The sequence below is a fragment of the Gymnoscopelus microlampas genome (genome assembly GCF_963454915.1).
Source record: "Gymnoscopelus microlampas genome assembly, chromosome: 14".
In the NCBI taxonomy this organism is placed as follows: domain Eukaryota; kingdom Metazoa; phylum Chordata; class Actinopteri; order Myctophiformes; family Myctophidae; genus Gymnoscopelus; species Gymnoscopelus microlampas.
Genome location: NC_139951.1, coordinates 48,732,261 through 48,753,723, shown reverse-complemented (window position 1 = coordinate 48,753,723; position 21,463 = coordinate 48,732,261). Strand labels below are relative to the sequence as shown.

Here is a 21,463-nt window from a genome sequence, read left to right as displayed (position 1 = left end):
GGTCCATGTGATCTGACGGCCCCGGGCCCGTAGGCGGCTGCCTACCTGGCCTACCCGGACGCTCCGCCACTGCATAGCGCGGCACGAAGCGACGCACTATGAGCTATTTTTGAAACATTGTGACACACTTATATATATTATATATATAGCTAAAATCTAAAATGACACAGATTCTTTCCTGGTTTTAATGGGTTAAATCTGAACCAGTAAACCAGCCTGTTTGACACAATGTTCAAACTGCTTCTCTGTTCCAGAACCTCTACAGCAGTTGGCGGTGGAACCAGCAGCTTTTTTTTTTTTTTTTCCTCCACCGTTTCCACTGTATTCAGTGAAGACAGGAAACGCCACACTGTGGAAAACCTCCAGCCCAGACGCAAGAATATTCTTGAAATTATGGATGTGGTCAAGAAGATGTGGTCAAGAACATAGCCTGATCTTCTGGGTATTATATGGGCTTTACCAAGCAGCCTGCTAGGCTTTATGGATAGAGACACGGTAGAGAGACATAGAAAACTGGGTGAGAGAGAGAGGGGACTCAGGGACTTGCTAGCACCTAAGTTAGCATTTCTGCTATATCAAAAACAAAAAGTGGACAAGTATGACTTTAACCACTTAAACCATGGGTCTTCAAACAGGGGGTCCAGGACCCCTAGGGGGTCCTCAGAGTTACTATAGGGGAGTGGGCACAAACTCTTTGTGTGATAGGATGATTGTTTTGTTTTACATTAAACCACTTGAACCCTAGCATCCCTATTGGGTTGAATTCTGGGGTCAAGTTCAAGTTTACTATGTATTGAGGGTTTCACTGGTTAAATAAAAACACACATGGACATGAATCCAACATATTAACAGAAAAAGATCATGTGTAGTGGGGGTCCCTTCTTCATCTCTCTCTCAGCTAAGAGCTGAAAAACGTTGAAGACCCCCGACTTAAATCCAATACTGACCGGTGTCCCCCAGGGCTCTATACTAGGCCAACTCCTTTTTTCCCCCCTCTACACCAAATATCTTTGCTGAAAAATATTGTCTATTTTTGGTGCATGTTTTCCCCCAGAATGAGTACACTAGGGTTCAAGTGGTTAAAAGCTTCAGACAGACAGACTGACCGCTGTGGGAAAACTAAGTGAAAGGCAGTGGTGGGTCAACCAGGTCATAACATCACCCTGCATCTCTTCTTTCTCACGCGACAACAATGTAGATCAGTGATTCCCAAACCCAAGACCAAAAAGATACATTTGGGCGTCTCACGCGGGACCCAAGCTTACAAAAATACATTGTGAATTAACCACTTTAGCCCTGTAAAAACATAGTGAAAATAGCCAATCTACGAGCGTGCAACGCGTCACGTGGCGATGCGTTGGGAGCTCGTAGATCTGCTATTTTCACTATTTCTTACGTTATTTTAAATTTCAGAATTTTTTTTTTTAGTGTTTAATATCTTTTTTTCTTTTTGCAATTTTTTTTTTCCATAATTTTTATCCCACGATTTTGTAACCCGTATTTTTCACCCGGTGCAAATTTTTGAAGTGATCTTGGGCGCTACACTCCCCTCACCAGCCTAGGCAGGCCAGGGCCGAGCTCATGCCTCATTCAATGTATGAGAGCCAACTGACCTTCTTGTCACCTGACAGGGGAGTTTCCCCGGTAGGACGTAGCGCGTGGAAGGAACACGTTATTCTAACCAGTTCCTTTCCCCTCCATCAGGCGCCCCGGCTGGCCAGGGGGAGGCAGTATAGTGACCAGGATTACTACATGTTTTGTGAGGGTATTAACTACCCTGGGAGACACGGGGAGAACATAGAAACTCCACACAGAGTAGACCCTTTCGCCAACCCCACCTAGGGTATGGGCGCTGATGACGCGGAGGAAAGAACACGCCCCCAGTGCCCACAGCATCCCCAGCGGGAATCGAACCCAGGACCTTCTAGCTGTGAGGCGACAGCGCTACTGACTGCGCCACCGTGCCCCCTATTCTTTGACTTTTTTTAACATATTCTTTTTGCAATTATTTTGAAATAATAATTACATTATTTAATACAATTATAACATGTAACAATAATTTCACAGACCAAGAGTGGACCATGGACCGCCGGTTGAAACCCCCTCCATCAGAGCGTGACAGCGGTGTGTGTGCTGTGACGTTTCTCACCTGCGAGGCGGACAGCGAGGTCACACAGTTGTGGAAGGGCGGCCGCAGGGGGTCGTGGAGCGAGGCGGCGGCGGCAGCGGCGGCGAGATGGAGCGAATCCTCCTTCGCCATCAGAGCCTCCGCCCGCTTGATGATGTCACCCATACGGTGGATGAAGCCCTCCTTCTCTGACGGCAGGATGAACTCGTTGTGAACCTGGAACACATTACAGACCCTCACATTCATTATACACTGAACACCATACAGACCCTCACATTCACTATACATACATACATTCATATACACCAGGGGTGATGCAACTTTGATGATGTACAGCAGTGGTTCTCAAACTTTTTCATGTCAAGGACCCCCAAATTGACACTTATTAGCCCGCGGACCCCCATTTGAAAAGATATGCCAGGACCCCATAAGAGAAGATTTTTACGGCTCTAGCAGTGATTCTCAACCATTTTAATTTCAAGGACCCCCCAATTTGACATGCATTAGGCTACGGATCCCCATTTAATGGCATTTATATCTCTGGGACCCCAATTCATATTGTAAAATCAATGTTAATTCAACTCTGAGAGTGTACAAATGGAACCAAATGGACCCGTTAGGGTCCATTTTGGTTCCATTTGTACACTCTCAGAGTTACAGACCCATAAGGGTCCATTTGGTTCCTATCCATCATTTAGCTGGGGACCCCCTGGAACCCCCTCAAGTACCCCTGGGGGTCCCTGGACCCCACTTTGAGAACCAATGATAGAGAGGGCCACTATATTTCCACACTCACTCCCAGAGGGACACATTGCATATAATGTCGGGCCATTCTATGTCACATACAAGTAGCAACAATAGCAGATCTACAAGCTCAAAACGTGTCGCAGTGCGAAACGTTTTGAGCTTGTAGATCTGCTATTTTTGCTACATTTGAATTGGAATCCAGATTTTTTTTAATCCTGAAAAGTCTTTTTTTTTTTTTTTCAAATGCATTTAGTTATACTTATGTTAACTTTATGAACTTAAATACAAATACATTGGACATAAAAAAGACAATATAATTTAAATACTAGTCATTAAGCTACTAATATAGACTGATTTAATTATAGCGGGTCATGTTTGGAATTGTAACTTGTAACTGAAATCAATAATATATCAGTATTCTGATATTAACCTGCGGGCCGCATTAAGTGAAGGTGGGGGCCGCATGTGGCCCCCGGGCCGCCAGTTGCCCATGTATGATTTACACTGAAGATGATAATTGATGTTCATTGATTTTTGTTGACCGATATGCACATACATGACCTTTATGTATTTGTACATGTATCTGTCAAAAGGATAAAACATTACCAAAAAAAGAGCTTAGTTCCATTGTGTTTCTTTGAGTAAAAATGGGTAAAAACTGAGTGTTTTGTGTGTGTGTGTGTGTGTGTGGGGGGGGGGGGGGGGGGGGGGGGGGGGGGGGGGGTGTAGCAGAGACAAACTGACAATTAACTCATTCATACAATTCTAACATTCTAGAAGAATAGCAAAGAACAACATGGTACTGTACTGTACATGGAAGCTGTTACTACTTAACTAATAATTATCTATGATTAGATCCAGCTGCTGTTTATGGAGGAGATGGAAGTTAACATTATGATTATGTAATATGATATGATCTTTAAGGCCAGACTAGAGGCATGACGTTTTTGTTTTTGTTTCGAATTGTCCGTCCGTATACGTGCGTGTACACATGTATGTACGTGCGTGCACGACTATGTGAACGTGATATGTGTCAGGAACGCCTGGAGGGAATTTCAGGACTTTTGGCACAAACACCTGCTTGGACTCAAGGGTGAACTGATTAGAAGTAACTACAGTACTTTTACTACAACATACTTTTGGCTTAAGTTGCCAAAAGTATGTTGTAGTAAAAGTACTTATTATGCAGAAAGTCTTTTCAAAAGGTTTCAAAACGTGTCAAAATCTTTGTGTGTGTGTGTGTGTGTGTGTGTGTGTGTGTGTGTGTGTGTGTGTGTGTGTGTGTGTGTGTGTGTGCGTGTGTGTGTGTGTGTGTGTGCTGTCAGCATGTTTTAATTCAGCTCATATAGCAGTGCTGCTCTAATATCCACAGGGGCCTTTTATAAGGGGCCGGGGGTCCCTGCTGTGCCAAGACCCAGTAAACAAAAGCCCAGTGTCTTTCAGAGACGGAATAAACAGCACTGCCACGCCTACAGAGGCAGGACCGCACGTCTTCATTAGGTCCGTGTGTATCCTTAGTTAAAGGAGCACTTCACCTATTTTATCAGCTTTATTCTTCATTAGAATTGGCCCTCACCAGTGGTGGAAAAATGTACTCATTTTTTTTACTTGCTTAATGACTAGTATTACAATTCTATTGTCTTTTTTATGTCCAATGTATTTGTACTTACGTTCATAAAGTTAACATAAGTATAACAAATAAAAATGTTACTTTTTAGGATTCCAATTCAAAAATAGCAAAAAAAGAAAAATCTGGGTTCCAATTGAAAAAAATGCTAAAATAGCAGATCTATAAGCTCAAAATGCGTCACGTTTTGAGCTTCGGCTATTTTTGCTACTTTTGTGTGACATAGAATGGCGAAGTATGGCATTCATTTACGAAATAAGTAAGATAAGAGGTGTCTGCCGGACAGTATATTTAATGTGGCCCTCTGGAGTGAGTGTGATTGAAGTTGCATCACCCCTGCTAGAGAGCAGTGTTGATTTTGACATCAAATTTTGATTTAGTTTTAGTCATATTTTGGTCTTCTGAAATGTTTTAGTTTTTGTCTAGTTTTAGTCGACTAAATATCATCAGATTATAGTCGACTAAATCTACAGTTTAATATAGTCGACTAAAATGTATGTTGGCGGTGCCTTGATGGCGTCGTAATGGCTGATTTTACACTTAGCTGCATGCTGAAAATAGCCGATCTACAAGCTCACAACGTGAGCTTGTAGATCATCTATTTTCAGAGCGCAACACCCGAGCGCAACCAAACATAACATGACTTGTCTTTTAGTTCTACTGGATCTCTTCTCCACTAGATCCCTCACTAACATTTTAGTTTGTTTTTTATTTGTTGACGAAATTGTCAATATATTTAGTCTTAGTTTTAGTCATCATAGCCTAGTTTTGATTTTGTTTTGATTTAGTTTTGATTTAGTTTTGATTTAGTTTTCATTTAGTTTTGAATTAGTTTTGAATTAGTTTTGATTTAGTTTTGATTTAGTTTTGAATTAGTTTTGATTTAGTTTTGATTTAGTTTTGATTTAGTTTTGAATTAGTTTTGATTTAGTTTTGATTTAGTTTTGATTTAGTTTTGAATTAGTTTTGAATTAGTTTTGATTTAGTTTTGATTTAGTTTTGATTTAGTTTTGATTTAGTTTTAATTTAGTTTTCATTTAGTTTTGAATTAGTTTTCATTTAGTTTTGAATTAGTTTTGATTTAGTTTTCATTTAGTTTTGAATTAGTTTTGATTTAGTTTTCATTTAGTTTTGAATTAGTTTTGATTTAGTTTTCATTTAGTTTTCTTCAGTGAAAAAAGGTAGTCGGCCAATATTCTTCGTCATAGTTTTAGTCGACGGAATCAACCCTGCTATAGAGCTAGTAATCCTCCATTGATGATGATTAGTGGATTAGTTCTGTACAAACAGGTTGACTCACCATGACAGCTGCGATGTCCTCGGGGTTGTCTCCGTCGAGGTCAAACTTAAAGGTCACCATCTTGTCGTTGTGGGTCTGCAGCTGACACTCTACCACCCTGTCCACCTTATCAGACAGCTGCACACACACACACACACACCACACACACACACACACACACACACACACACACACACACACACACACACACACACACACACACACACACACACACACACACACACACACACACACACACACACACACACACACACACACACACACTTTATCAGACAGCTGCACACACACACAATCACTGTGAACTGTACAGTCATACCACAAAGAAGTGGGTGAGATGATTATCGGTAGCACTTCTTTGTACATACAGTATGTATGTTAGGGTTGTTTCAGACGGGGGAGCGGTTGACGCGGGGTAGTGTTGATTTTGACAACACATTTCGATTCAGTTTTAGTCAATAGTCTTTTGAATCAAATTCCATTTAGTTTTAGTCATATTTTAGTCATCTGAAAATAATGTTTTACTGTTAAGTCTAGTTTTAGTCGACTAAATATCCTAAGATTATAGTCGACTAAATCCACAGTTGATTTAGTCGACTAAAATGTATTTTGGCGGTGCCTTGATGGCGTCGTAATGGCTGATTTTACACATGCTGAAAATAGCAGATCTACAAGCTCACAACGCGTCGCAGCGCGACGCGTTGTGAGCTTGTAGATCTGCTATTTTCAGAGCGTAACATTGTCAATATATTTAGTCTTAGTGTTAGTCATCATAGCTTAGTTTTTATTTCGTTTTTAATTACTTTTCGTCAGTGAAAAAATGTAGTCGACCAGTTCCTCATAGTTTTAGTCGGCGAAATCAACAGTACGCGGGGGTTCTCGTCGGATCAGCGGGCATCGTGCCGCGATCATTATTGTTTTGTCCTCCTGTGCGTAGCGGGGGGGGGGGGGGGACAAAGCTGACCACAATCCAGCTCTTGTCGCCCTGCGGGCGTGTGGCGCAGGAAGGGGGGGGGCTACGGGGGCTGCAGCCCCCCTGGTGTTGGGAAGCAAAAAAAAGAAAAAAAAAAAAAAAAAAAAAAATAATAATATTTTTTTTTTGTAAATTAAAAAAAATACTTATCATTTTTAAAGTCTATACACACACATATATATTAAAACAATGGTGTATTTAACTTTGGAGAATAAAATATTTGCTGAAACGCGAAGCGCGCAAGTCCCCCGCCCAGCCCCAGCCCCCCTTGGAATAAATGACTTCCAGCGCGCCTGCCTGCGGGCGTGTGCAAGAAACGAGCACGAGCGTGAGAATTTCGCGGGGCCGCGCCCGCTCGCCTCACCCGCCCCTCAACTTCTCAGCGCGCGTCCCAAAATATCGCCCGCCTCTCATTGAAAATGTATTACATTGGCACTGGGTGAAAAAAATGGGTGAAAAAAATCGTGGGATAAAAATATAATTAAAAAAAAAAGAAAACTAGAAAAAGTGCTCCTTGGAGCACAGGTCTCCGCCAGGTCAGGTAGGCTATTGTGGCCTCCTGGTGGCGCTATAATAGGCCAACGTGAAAAGGGTGCCATTTCTTCTTAGGCCTTGCAAGACAATCGGACACTGACTGCATTCATGATTTGAGGCATTTTGTTAACAACATTGGTAGTTTCGCTAAATTAGACCTGCTGGTGGCGCTATAACAGGCCAATGTTAAAAGGGTGGCATTTGTTCCTCAACATAGTGTGAATGTGGATGCAAAGTTTGACCGCAATCGGACTGTGCTTTCATGATTTGCGAAATTTTGTTCAAAACAAGCCAATAATGCAAACTTTAGATGTCAATCTTAGCCAATCAGTATGGAATATGAAAAATCAAACACATCCGTCGTGATCACATGACTATAGAGATCAAGTGTACCGATTTGCGTGAAATTTGGATAAAATTGGAAGGAGTAGTATAAAATAATGTGTTTTACATAAGTCGGCCTCCTGGTGGCGCTATAAAAGGCAAATGTGAAAAATGCAGGGCAAAGGTTTTTCCTTGACCTCTAGGGAGTGCGCATACAAAGTTGTACACAGATCGGTGCAGTTATAGGTAAAAACACGAATCGGCCTGTTATAGCGCCACAAAGAGGCTGATTTGAAAAAAATCAAATGGTAGTTCTTCCTCGGCCTAATGGGAATGTGCTTGCAAAATGTCACGGAAATTGCATGCTGTGTTCATGATTTGAGGCATTTTGTTCAAAACGGAGCACTCCTGCAAACTTTGGAAGACATTTTTAGCCAATCAGGATGAAATATGAGAAATATGAAAGACCTGTTTGGTTTAATAACTATAGAGATACTGTGTACCGATTTGCGTGACTTTTGGACAAAATCTGTAGGAGTACTGTCAAAAAATATGTTTTGCACAAATCGGCCTCCTGGTGGCGCTATAAAAGGCCCATGAGAACAATTTGGGGCAAAGGTTCTGAATTGGCATCCAGGGAGTGTGTGTGCACAGTTTCGCTGCGATCAAGACAACGGTGCCGGAGATTAGCTGGTCACAGACGGACGGACACACACACGGACACACACACGGACACAAACACGGACGGACGGACGGGGTGGAAAACATACTCTCTCGCCATGCCTTCGGCCTGGCGGAGACAATGAATTACATAGGCGTGTCGGCCGCTCTCCGTCTGAAACGACCCTAAGTCATGTGTCATATTATCTGCCCTTTGGAATGTATGTTTACAAAGCCTTTTAGAAGAAGGCCGATGTCAACAACCTCACAGGTTGGTGACAGGTGTGTAGGTCAGGTGTGTAGGACAGGTGTGTAGGACAGGTGTGTAGGACAGGTGTGTAGGACAGGTGTGTAGGACGGTGCAATTATGTTCAGAAGGGGATTCTCTGATAATACAATCAGAGAAAGACACCGTCTGGAACTTAGCCAAAAATGTGGCTCTATATTAATCCATTAAAACAGGGGAACGCATCTGTGTCATTTTAAGATTTCTTTGGCTATTCAAAAATAGCAGATCTACAAGCTCATAGTGCAGCACTCGAGCTTGTAGATCTGCTATTTTCTGGGGAAATCGTTTTTCTGCTACTTTTTCTATTTTAGAATTTAAAGTGAGGTTTCCACCCGACAGACATGACATTATATTCCAACGTTCAATACACAATTAAATATTAATCACAGATATTTGTAATTGTATGACAATGAATCATTAGTTAAAATGTCATAATGGTGACAGTCACTTCATATGGGTGTGTTGCTTTAAACAGCAGCAATGAAACCATTCCACTGGATTGATTGACTTTGTTTATGACACATACTGTACTATACAGTACATGGGAATGCTGTGAGTGTTTCAATGTATGGCTACATTTCTTTTACATTTAAAAAAAATCTTTACGTGATTTTTTTTTAAATTCTGTTATCATTATAATAAACAAACTAGTTTATGGTTATGGTTTATGGTTATACCCCGGTGATGCGTAGCCTGGACCGCGCCCGCCTGCGGAACAGCTTGCCGGCGGTCCGCCGTGCGGCCGTGTTCCCGCTCTTCTCGTTGAGACCCTCGTAGCCGTCGCTCAGACCTGAAGCCCCCACGTCTGAGTTGTAGCTGGAGAGAGAGAGAGAAAAATATATATATACACTTATATATGGTCTCTGTCGGGTGGAAACCTCATATGTTTATTAAGTTGTTCTCTTTTTTTGAACTTGAAAACCAACAGCTGTACAACCAGCTGAACAGCTATAAGCACAAACTGTAGAATGAACAGTGAACACAGAGGCTGCTTGAATGAACCGCCTGAGATGCACTATGGGTAATGAGGGCGTGTGTGAGTTAGTCAGTGGTTCTCAAACTTTTTCATGTCAGGGACCCCCAAATTGACACTTATTAGCCCGCGGACCGCCATTTGAAAAGATATGCCAGGGACCCCCGTAAGAGAAGGTTTTTACGGCTCTAGCAGTGATTCTCAATCATTGCAATTTAATGACCCCCCCAGTTTCACATGCATTATGGCTACAGACCCCCATTTAATGGCATTTCTATCTCTGGGACCCCAATTCATATTGTAAAATCAATGTTAACTTAACTCTGAGAGTGTACAAATGGAACCAAATGGACCCGTTAGGGTCCATTTGGTTCCATTTGTACACTCTCAGAGTTACAGACCCATAAGGGTCCATTTGGTTCCTATAAATCATTTAGCTGGGGACCCCCTGGTATCCCCTCAAGTACCCGTGGGGGTCCCCGGACCCCACTTTGAGAACCAATGAGTTAGGTTGTAGCGAATGAGAATGGCGTGAGGTTGAACATACTGATTGTGGGAGTACGTATGAATTAGCTTGCCCAATGAATGGGGGGGGGGTAGCATAAACCTCCTGCCTTCCGTGTCAACATGAACTATCGCTACACTGTATGTTTTGTAATAATCTAAATCTGTGAAGTAACTAGTGACTAAAGCTAAACTAAATTCTCAAGTACAGTCAAAATGTAACTTAAGTACATTGCTTAAGTAAATGTACTCTAGCCTAAGACCAAACGAATCTGCGAGTGCAAAAAAAAAATGTCACTCTGCAATTTGGGTCTGGCACCTCTCCATAGAGAATCCATTTCCTGCTCCAGAAGACGTGGGTGACCAATCAGGGCCCAGGATTCAAATATGGGAGACTGTAATTGGTAGTTGGTTGTAGGTCTAACGAATTGCGTCGAGGGACATTGTTTTGATCCCGCCCCTTGGGGAAAAAACAAACGTCCTCATGGAGGCACCAGACTCATATCCACACAGTGATATAGTCTGGCTACGCCAGGCTAAATGTACTCAGCTGGTGTTACTTTCCACCACTGCTAAAGTGTGTGTGAGGGGTTGTTAAATAAAAGCCACTGAGAGCATTCCTTATGGGACAATCATTCCTGAGTTCATACATCATGCATGTCAGCAGAAACACTGTTGATAGAGACACTCCACAGGCCAGTGGGGGATCAAGTACTCAAAGCCCAGTACTTGAGTCAAAGTAAATACTCAAATATCAATCAGGTACAAAGTGACAGTCACGCGTTTTACTTGGGAGTTAAAGCACTGGAGTTCTTGCTTTAAAACAGTGGTTCTCAACCTGGGGGTCGGGACCACGAGAAGGGTCCCCACATGTATTTTTGGGGGTCTCCAGATGACAGTATGTGACAATATAAGGTAATACCCTAAAAAGGAATTGAAAAAAGAAAAAAAAAACTACCAAAAACTGGTCAACATTTGCCAAATTGTCAAATAATATAAAAAAGAGGCAAACATTGTGAAAATAGCTGATCTACAAGCTCACAACGCCTCGCAACGCGAGGCGTTGTGAGCTTGTAGATCAGCTATTTATCTGTGGAACCGAGTCAAACTAAATGTAATGCCTACAATTCCAAGTGCTTGTCAGGGTGGGGAGTTCAAATATGATTATTTTGGGGGGTCCCAGCCTGAAAAGGTTCAGAACCACTGCTTTAAAAAAGAACAAAAGTATTCAAAAGTGTATGCTTTTACAAATACTGAAGTTTAATTTCAATACACCAATATATTGTTTTCACAATGCATTTACACTGTGTAACTCTCTGAATCCACCTAAATGAATGCACTGACTCGCTTGTAAACGCACTATGCTAACATCTATAAAAACCTGACAGCCACACAATGACAGCCAGTTATTATTTTGTTCATCCACCCTCACTGCAGTAAGTGTACAGTAGGTCACAGAATCTGATGGGTAACCAAATGCGGCGTAACACCGTGGGAGGCATAGGAAAAAAAAACTAAAGCTGACTTCAAAGCTACTGTATATTTAGCCTAAATGTCACAAAGTATCAAAATGTAGTTGAGTCAAAAGTCCATATATTTGGCTGCAAAATGTCATGAAAATTTGAGTTGTGTTTAAAGCCACCATTTGTAACTCAAATCTTTGCTTCTGGGGGGGTCCCTCCCTGGAACAACATATTTTGAGATGGGGGTCCGTGGCCAAATACATATCATTTTTGGGGTCCTTGACATGAATAAGTGTAGAGAGCCTCTGTGTAAATTGAACCCAAAGTCCTCATCCTCATGACGTGTTGTATAGTATGTCTTCTAACCATGAAGCTTTGGGTGGGTTTCTAAGAAGAAACAGAGAACATTCTGGGTTCTCTGGTTAACTGTGTCTCCTGGGTCTGTTAGCATGACTGTGGTCACTAAAGCTCCTCTTCTCTTCGCCCGGGCCAGCAGCACGCTTATAGCTCTACTGGTTGGCAAGGCGTTTGCCAGTGGTGGAAGAAGTACTGGGATAGTAGCAATACCACAATATAAAACTACTCAGTAACAAGTAAAAAGGCCTGTGCTCAAAAATTTAAGTAATTTGAGTAAAAGTACTAAAGTATTGCCATCAAACTATACTTAACTCATTCCCTGCCAAAAACGTAAAAAACTTAATTAACCAATTCTGCCAAGAACGTAAAAAACGTAATTAAAAAAAAAAAAAAACCAAGGAGATATGATTTTTCGAAGATCTAGACTCCCATCCACTTCCTTGTTAACTTAAAGTATAGTTTACAAAAGTAAAAGTGCAGAAATGTTTGAACATAGCCGATCTACAAGCTACAAGCTCACAACGCGTCGCATCGCGACCACATGGAATTCGGGGCAGAATAACACGATGCGCAGTATGACCTGCTCTGTGTCTCTGAAATGCACTGCGTCTGATTCAGAAGTAGTTGTCTGCGGGTGTCGCGCTCCACAAATAGCAGATTTACAAGCTCACAACATAATTTGATGACCAGCGGACCGGTAGGCAGCGGTTCCGGTAGGAGACACAAAGGAGACTCTTTTCAAGTCTTTTCAAGAAATTCAAGTCTCCATGGGGTGACTAATCCATAGAAATAAAAGTCATTTTGGGGGTGAACTGTCCCTTTAAAAAGGTTTTAGAGCATTTCCAGCAGACAGCATGGATATACTAAACAGTGTGAAGCATGCAGGACACTGATAAAGCCCTGGAGAAGAGGCCGATCCCATCTGGTGCGTCATCCATCCCTGTTCAAAACAAACGCCATGGATTGACTGGAAAGCCTCCTCTGAAAGGCTCCAGAGCTATAATTGCAGAGTATGGATTCATTCATGGATTGTTGTGCAAAAAAAGTCCTGCAGAGGTTCTTCTCTAACAAGAACCTGACTGAGATGAAACATGAGACTGATCCTTCTCAGGATGCACTCCTAGATGGGCCTCTCTCTCTCTCTCTCTCTCTCTCTCTCTCTCTCTCTATTAAATGTAGTCTTTATGGCGAGAAGAGGAAAATGACCTCAGAAACACACAGCAGTGACTCTGTGAGCTTGTGTTGTTCTATAGGCTACAGGTCATTTACATTGATTTCACTTGTTGTTCTATAACTCGGTCTGGGAGGAATTATTGATCTCCACTGTTCAGAGAGAGAGAGAGAGAGAGAGAGAGAGAGAGAGAGAGAGAGAGAGAGAGAGAGAGAGAGAGAGAGAGAGAGAGAGAGAGAGAGAGAGAGAGAGAGAGAGAGAGAGAGAGAGAGAGAGAGAGAGAGAGAGAGAGAGAGAGAGAGAGAGTGTGTGAGTGAGTGAGAGAGAGAGAGAGAGAGAGAGAGAGAGAGAGAGAGAGAGAGAGAGAGAGAGAGAGAGATGCATGATTTGACTGAGGGATTGGCAGTCGAATCAGACTCCCTCGATCGATTAGTCGGCTATAGAGGATATGCGTGTGACATCATCATCAAACCCGGAAGTTATGCAGGAATGCCTACTGAGTGTCAACAAATACTTTCTGGCCTTGACAGCCCATGCATCCAAATAGAAAAGTCATATCTGATTGCATTAAACAACATTAAACAATGTTAAACTCATTTTGCATGTTTCTTTGCCACTCGATTTGCCACTCGATGTGCCATTCACTTTAAGCATGCGCATATCCTCTATTCGACTAATCGAGGTCAGGCCTACTGGTGAGTTTACCAAACCTCCACAATGCATGCTCTAACTGTGCGTTTGTCAATGAACGGACATGAACGGAATGATCCGGACAGAAGGCACAGCCAGTGGGGAAACAGCAGAGGAACTGTCCCTAATCACAACACCTGGAAACAAGCCCTGGACTTATTGGGTTATCTTATCCTTTTAGCGTTATTTTGTATACATCTGTGTCACCGTGCCTTTTTTTGCAAACTGTTAACACATTGGCTGCCAAAAACGCAGATTTGCGTTCTTTTGAGGCCTTACAACGCAGGCTGCCAAGAATGCAGATCTGCGTTATTAAAAAAAAAAAATATATATATATATATATATATATATATTATATATACATTTTTATTTTTTTAGATTTGACCCAAAGACCAAGGAGATATGATTTTTCGAAGATTTAGACTCCCATCCACTTCCTTGTTAACTTAAAACTTAAAAATTCTGTATCTCGGCTCCTGAGTACTTTTATTTTTTCATTGAAAAAGTCTGGCAGTCTACTGTAGAAAATAAATAAATAATTCTGGCAGCCAATGTGTTAATAAAGTATTCAATCAATCAAAAAACTTCTCCCAATCATATCACGGACATGTTTCTCCTACTACCACTTTATTCATCCGGGAAGGAAACAATAAACTGTCCAAAACAATACGGACCCCCGTGTGGGATAGACGGAGGTGGCGTTTCCCCAGGGAGGGAGGGACGGACGCCATCTCCCCCAAGTTTAGCACCAATCCCTTCTGCTCCTTCATAATAACCCAGCACAACAGAGAAACAATAATGCTCTTACCTGATCATGTTAGACAGACAGATGTGAAAAGGAAGAAAAGTAGAATCCACAGAAACCAAACTTTCCAAACTCCAAATCAAGCACTCACTCATCCACACCACCATGTATACCCAGCATGCACAGAGAGAGAGAGAGAGAGAGAGAGAGAGAGAGAGAGAGAGAGAGAGAGAGAGAGAGAGAGAGTCAATTCAATTGAAGAGAGAGAGGGAGACATAGATAGAGAGAGGTAGCCTGTTGTTATGTTAGTAGGTAGATTGTTCCAAATTGCGTTTCTTTAACTGAAAATCTTCAATTACAGGCCCTGAGCGGGAGAGAGAGAGAGAGAGAGAGAGAGAGAGAGAGAGAGAGAGAGAGACAGACAGACAGACAGACAGACAGACAGACAGACAGACAGACAGACAGACAGTACCTGTCTACAGGAGAGCTGAATCCACTGGTAGGCAGGGAGCTGACATGTTCAGTGTTGTTGGACACAGCGATGCTCTGTGAATGAATAGACAACAAGATTCTGGTCAGTATACAGTCCAGACAACATGATTCTGGTCAGTATACAGTCCAGACAACATGATTATGGTCATACACAGTCCAGACAACATGATTCTGGTCAGTACAGTTCAGACAACATGATTCTGGTCAGTACAGTTCAGACAACATGATTCTGGTCAGTACAGTTCAGACAACATGATTCTGGTCAGTACAGTTCAGACAACATGATTCTGGTCAGTACAGTTCAGACAACATGATTCTGGTCAGTACAGTTCAGACAACATGATTCTGGTCATACACAGTCCAGACAACATGATTCTGGTCAGTATAGTTCAGACAACATGATTCTGATCAGTACAGTTCAGACAACATGATTCTGATCATACACAGTCCAGACAACATGATTCTGGTCAGTACACAGTTCAGACTACATGATTCTGGTCAGTACAGTTCAGACAACATGATTCTGGTCAGTACAGTCCAGACAACATGATTCTGGTCAGTATACAGTCCAGACAACATGATTCTGGTCAGTACAGTTCAGACAACATGATTCTGGTCATACACAGATCAGACAACAAGATTGTATATCAATGTTTCAACGTTTTATATATGTGTTCCTGTAAAATAATGTTCAAAAATACACGTCTCACAACACGTCACATCGCCAGATTGTTGATAGAATATTTTTGATTTTTTTTCCCCATTTCCTGAAAAGTAACTGTTTTGTACATGTTTTGTTCACCCGACAGAGACCATGATAATAGTCTGTCTTGGAGAGCAGAGCGTTCATAAAGATCATGTATTTTTATTGCTTAATGTACTTTTTCATTAGTGACCACGTCTGCAACAACAACAGAACACATTATTAAAACAAATACAGACAGGGACCCCAGGCAACGACGTGTGTGTGTGTGTGTGTGTGTGTGTGTGTGTGTGTGTGTGTGTGTGTGTGTGTGTGTGTGTGGTTACTAAAGGAAGGAAATGCCGTTTTTTTTTCAAAGAGTTATTTTGGGCATTTTATTATGCTTTATTTCAGAGGTTCACAAACCAGGGGTCGAGACCCCAAGTAGGGTGAAGGTGGGGTCACACACACTGACAAACTGAAAACAACTAGAAATGTCTCCTTCTCATTAAGTCTGTTATGTTTGTTTTTAAAAAGCGTAGCCTGTGAAAGCATTTATTTTCATTTGTATAAACATTATTATTTGTCTACTAACCCATTAAGACCTAAGGCTGATTCTACAAAATGTCCCCAAAAAATATAAAATGTTGCCATATATCATCTCTATCGGGCAGAAACCTCTCATCTTCTTTTTGTGTTTTTATGTAAATCAACGGCTCTACATGATCCTGCTACAGTGTCACACAAAGGCCTCAAAAGTAGCAGATCTACAAGCAAATATACAAATGTATTTAAAAATATATTTAAAACATATCTTTGAATTCACATTTCTGATAAGCAGCAAGCTGTATATACGGTAGGCTTCGACCAATTTCATTTACAAAGTTAAGCCCCTGCAAAAACTAAAACGTTAGCGGGGAGGAGGCCGCTCTACTCCCAGATGGTTTTCAGCGCTGTCCGTTGGACGCACTGTAAGACGGAAGCATTTGAACATTATGGGAGGCAACTAGTAGAGTTCTCAGCCTGAACGCCCTGACTGGGCCCTACTGGGCCGGCACGAGGCTCTGCCCAGCCCGAACAATTACCATAATTTAGGCCTGACACCCAAAAAGGTGTCATTGTTTGCTTATTGCCCGCAAATTCACGCATCCAACAAGCTTTGAACTGAGCAGATTGGACCTTCTGTTCCAGAGATAATGGACAAAACATTGTGAAAACGGCCACTTTCGGCGATTTTCGATTTCAGATTTTTGGCCATTGTCGCCTGTTTTTCTTTAATAACACGGGCTAGAAAGGTCGGACGGCAACAAACTTTTTTACTTCACAGAACCCGATGCTCGGCCCGGCCCGACTAATACGCATAGATTTTGGGCCTGGCCCGAAAACGTCAGGTTGGGTAGGGTCGGGCGGAATTTGAGAACTCTAGCAACTAGCCTGGAAACCAGACGAATCTGTCAGTCCCCCCCAAAAAAATAGCCCTCGGCAGATTAGTCTGGCCGCGCTCGGTTGTGATTGAATTTCCCTGCCCCCTAAGTTGTGGGGCACCAATCAGGGCCCGGTATGCAAATGTATGGCGGGTTTACCACCAGAGGCATTTTTTTTGAGAATCCTTGGAAATGCAGGTTTTCCACACAGACATTCCAGACTCATATCTAGGCAATGAAAATAGATCTACACTCACCGAGGGGAAGCGCAGGGCGGGGATGGGGAGGCCACTGCCCCGGGCAGCAGGCGGGGTGGGAGGGGTCATGGGGGCGCTGAGGCTGCCCCCCTCCCCCCGGGGGTCCCTGTGGGGGTCCTGGAGGCCGGAGGAGCTGAGATAGCCGTCCGTCTCGTCACAGTCAGCTGTCACAACACACAGAGCTAGCATGAGACTCATCCATACATACTGTACTGTACCATAACATACAAACCTCTTATCTACATTATTATAACTTATGGTGTTTTTTCGTAGCAAATTAACCCCCCTACAGCGTCACACACAAACAGCATCAAAAGTAGCAGATCTACAAGCCTGTTGTGAGCTTGTAGATCTGCTACTTTTGCTATTTTTTCAACAGTAACAGATTATGTACATATGAGGTTTCCACACAGACGGACGCGATACACACACATGGATATGATGACCGCGATGGTACTCACACACACATACATACACACACACACACACACACACATGTGCACACCACACACGCACGCGTGCAAGCTCACATACTCGCGCTCGCACGCACGCACGCACGCACGCACGCACGCACGCACGCACGCACACACACACACACACACACACACACACACACACACACACACACACACACACACACACACACACACACACACACACACACACACACACACACACACACACACACACACACACACACAATTGTATGAATTACTATACTTCAAATCAACCTTTTTAGTAAAGTAAAGTTGTAACGTTAGGATGTTTATTTCTCAAATTCTACTATACTTGTGGGGACTTTTGGTCGTAACAAAAATAGTAATACAACCACACACACACACACACACACACACACACACACACACACACACACACACACACACACACACACACACACACACACACACACACACACACACACACACACTCAGGGGTAAGTGAATAATTCAGTTATGTACACAAAGTGTCATGTTCCACACAGAGCCTCCTGCATGTGACAGATGGAATGCATTATTCAGAACGGCCAATAACTCCTCATGCAATGAGAGATTAACCACACCCCGTCCTGATAAGCACAACCAATCACAATGTTCCACTCATCAAGACCACCATGCTGGGTCCTGACACACTGACTTTGACTGTTCTATTTTCACCATCAACTTCACTTTACATTTTTACATTTTTGGTGATGAAAAACACCTCTCACATTTTAACCAACAAACCCAGACTGTGTTTAAACATTCCTCAGACAATACACTGTGTCTCTATCTGTTCTAAAGAGAGACCTTACACTGTGTCTCTATCTGTTCTAAAGAGAGACTTTCACACATGAAAGAGCTCTTGTTGGAAAATGACCATCTGTCTCCAAATAAAATGTTCCTTTTTTAACTTTTTGTGTTTTTGTTTTTATTGTATTGTTATGTTGGGCTATGTTAGGCCCTCTGTCCTGTCATACTCGCGGTGGATTGTCTACTTTTTTGTCTAATAAAAATATTGAAACAGGGTGTTCTGTGTTCTGACCTTACAGGAGTGTTTGTCTCCAGGTGTGTGTGTGTGTGTGTGTGTGTGTGTGTGTGTGTGTGTGTGTGTGTGTGTGTGGTGTCTGACAGTCCACCATGTCCACCATGCCATGTGTCACAGAACACATTACCCAACATGCAGTTCACTGAATATTCATTCCCACTGACTTATTACGCTGTCAAAAACCTGATTGATTGTTCCCACTCACGCCTGCACTTTTTGCAATTTTCGTCAGTTGTAGACGCGTTGGTGGAGTTGAGTCTACTAGACCATTGGCTCTCAAAGTGGGGGGGTACCAGGGGGTCCCCAGCAAATAGCATGGCACCGAGTGCCGCGCTATGAGCTTGTAGATCTGCTATTTTTGAGAAATCTTAAAAATGTGTGCACATCTTTATATCTAAGGCGAACATTTTTATCTACAAGATCTACAAGCTCACAACGCGTCGCGATGCGACGCGTTGTGAGCTTGTAGATCTGCTATTTTCAAATAGCCTATAGGTATAAAATAGGGCTGAAGTGGTTAATGTATGTTACATTATATCATAGTTTATATCTACAAAGTAACTAGTAACTAAGGTTTTCAAATAATTGTAGTGGAGTAAAAGTACAATATTTGCCTCTGAGATGTAGTGGAGTAGAAGTAAAAGTATTGGAAATTGGAAATACTCAATAAAGTAAAGTACAAATACCTCAAAATTGTAATTAAGTACAGTACTTAAGTAAATGTACTTAGTTACTTTACACCACTGAGTGTAGTGTGGTGTAGTGTGGTGTATTTGGGTGTAGTGTGGTGGCTCACAGTTAGCAGAGGAGCAGCTGTGGCGAGGGAGCAGCAGGTGTAGTTAGGTGTAGTGTGGTATGGTGGTGTATAGTGTGGTATGGTGGTGTATAGTGGTATATATAGTGGTGTATAGTGTGGTGGCTCACAGTTGGCAGAGGAGCAGCTGTGGCGAGGGAGCAGCAGGTGTAGTTAGGTGTAGTGTGGTATGGTGGTGTATAGTGTGGTATGGTGGTGTATAGTGGTATATATAGTGGTGTATAGTGTGGTGGCTCACAGTTGGCAGAGGAGCAGCTGTGGCGAGGGAGCAGCAGGTGGAAATGCTGCCGGTCGGACTCTGGCTCCTCGGAGGGCTCGGAGGGGAAGGCGGAGCTTACGGTGGGGAAGGCGGAGCTTACGCCCGAGTCCACCGAGCTGCTGTAGACGGGGGAGAGGAGGAGGGGCGTGGGCGGGGCCGAGGTGTGGGCGGAGCCCGGGGTGGAGGCGGGGCTCCCCGGCGCCGACAGCGGCACAACGGGTTCGCCGGGTCTGGGCGACGATGGAGGCTGAGGAGGAGGAGGAGGAATGTGAGGAAGGGTCTTTATAGTTAACTAAAACTAACTAAATAACCCAAAATTATTTTAGTATTAAATAAAGATGAAAAATGACTTTTACAAAAACATATAACTGAGTGAAACTGTATTGTGTATTCACAAAACTAACTGATATCATAGAGAAAATGTCCTTAGTTTGAGTCCTTGTCAATATTATCTTCCAAATATTTGTAGCTGTGACAGTTTGAAGCCCTGTTGTCAAAAATCATCAACAATCTTCAAAAACAGCCAAAATAGCAGTTTTTGGCTGTTATTCTGTGGTTTCTGAATCTCATCCCTGCCTAGACTACCCCATATTACAACAACAATCCACAAACTATAAAACTAAACTATAACTAAGCCTTTTCTAAAAAATAAACAAAAAAATTAACTAGGAAACACATTTTAAAAACAAATACAAACAAAGACAAAATGTCAAAACAAAATAAAAAATGCAAAACCTTGGTCAGAGTATGGTCTGTCTCCTCCTCCATGGCCTCCTGCTCTCTCCTCCTCCTCCTCTGCTCCTCGGCCAGACGTCTCATCTTGTCCCGCTGCCGCTTGATGGCCGTCACTCTGTCCCGGATGGCCTTGGCCACCAGCTTGAAGTCTGCCTCGCACACGAAGCCCAGGACCACCTGAAGGACAACACAAGGACCCCCCCACACCCGTTACATGAAGCCCAGGACCACCTGGAAGGACAACACAGGGACCCCCCCACACCCATTACATCATTGGTTCTCAAAGTGGGGTCCGGGGACCCCCAGGGGTACTTGGGGGGGGGGGGTTCCAGGGGGTACCCAGCAAAATGTGTTAATATAGCATCACAATGATTATGACCTTTTATACTTTGGCTATTCAAAAAATAGCAGATATACAAGCTCATAGCGCGGCACCGAGTGCCGCGCTATGAGCTTGTAGATCTGCTATTTTTTGAAAAATCGTGACGATGTGTGCAAACCTTTGAATATGTATATATTTTTAGGCGAACATTTGTTGCTCAAATCTTTGCTTCTGGGGGGTCCCTGGAACAACACATTTGAGATGGGGGTACAGATACATATCATTTTGATGGGGGTCCTTGACATGAAAAAAGTTTGAGAACCACTGCATTTACATGAAGCCCAGGACCACCTGAATGACAACACAGGATATTCTCCTACCTTTTTCAAGTAGTCACAGAATATTTATCTCCAGTATGATGTCATTCCGTGCATATAGTCGCCTAGAAACCCAGAAATTCCGTGCATATGTA

At 42.7% G+C, this 21,463-nt stretch overlaps 1 protein-coding gene across 1 annotated transcript in view; it reads right to left on the bottom strand.

Moving 5' to 3' along the window:
• The window catches only part of wnk4a (WNK lysine deficient protein kinase 4a), a 150,361-nt gene that overhangs the window by 28,936 nt on the left and 99,962 nt on the right, over nt 1-21,463 (bottom strand). The window contains exons 9-15 of the mRNA XM_084078416.1: nt 20,670-20,846; nt 19,914-20,181; nt 17,338-17,501; nt 14,955-15,028; nt 9,257-9,395; nt 5,803-5,919; nt 2,150-2,344 (exon numbers count right to left, since the gene is read on the bottom strand). Of these exons, the coding sequence (XP_083934542.1) occupies nt 2,150-2,344; nt 5,803-5,919; nt 9,257-9,395; nt 14,955-15,028; nt 17,338-17,501; nt 19,914-20,181; nt 20,670-20,846 (1,134 nt within the window). The remainder of the gene's footprint in view (nt 1-2,149; nt 2,345-5,802; nt 5,920-9,256; nt 9,396-14,954; nt 15,029-17,337; nt 17,502-19,913; nt 20,182-20,669; nt 20,847-21,463) is intronic.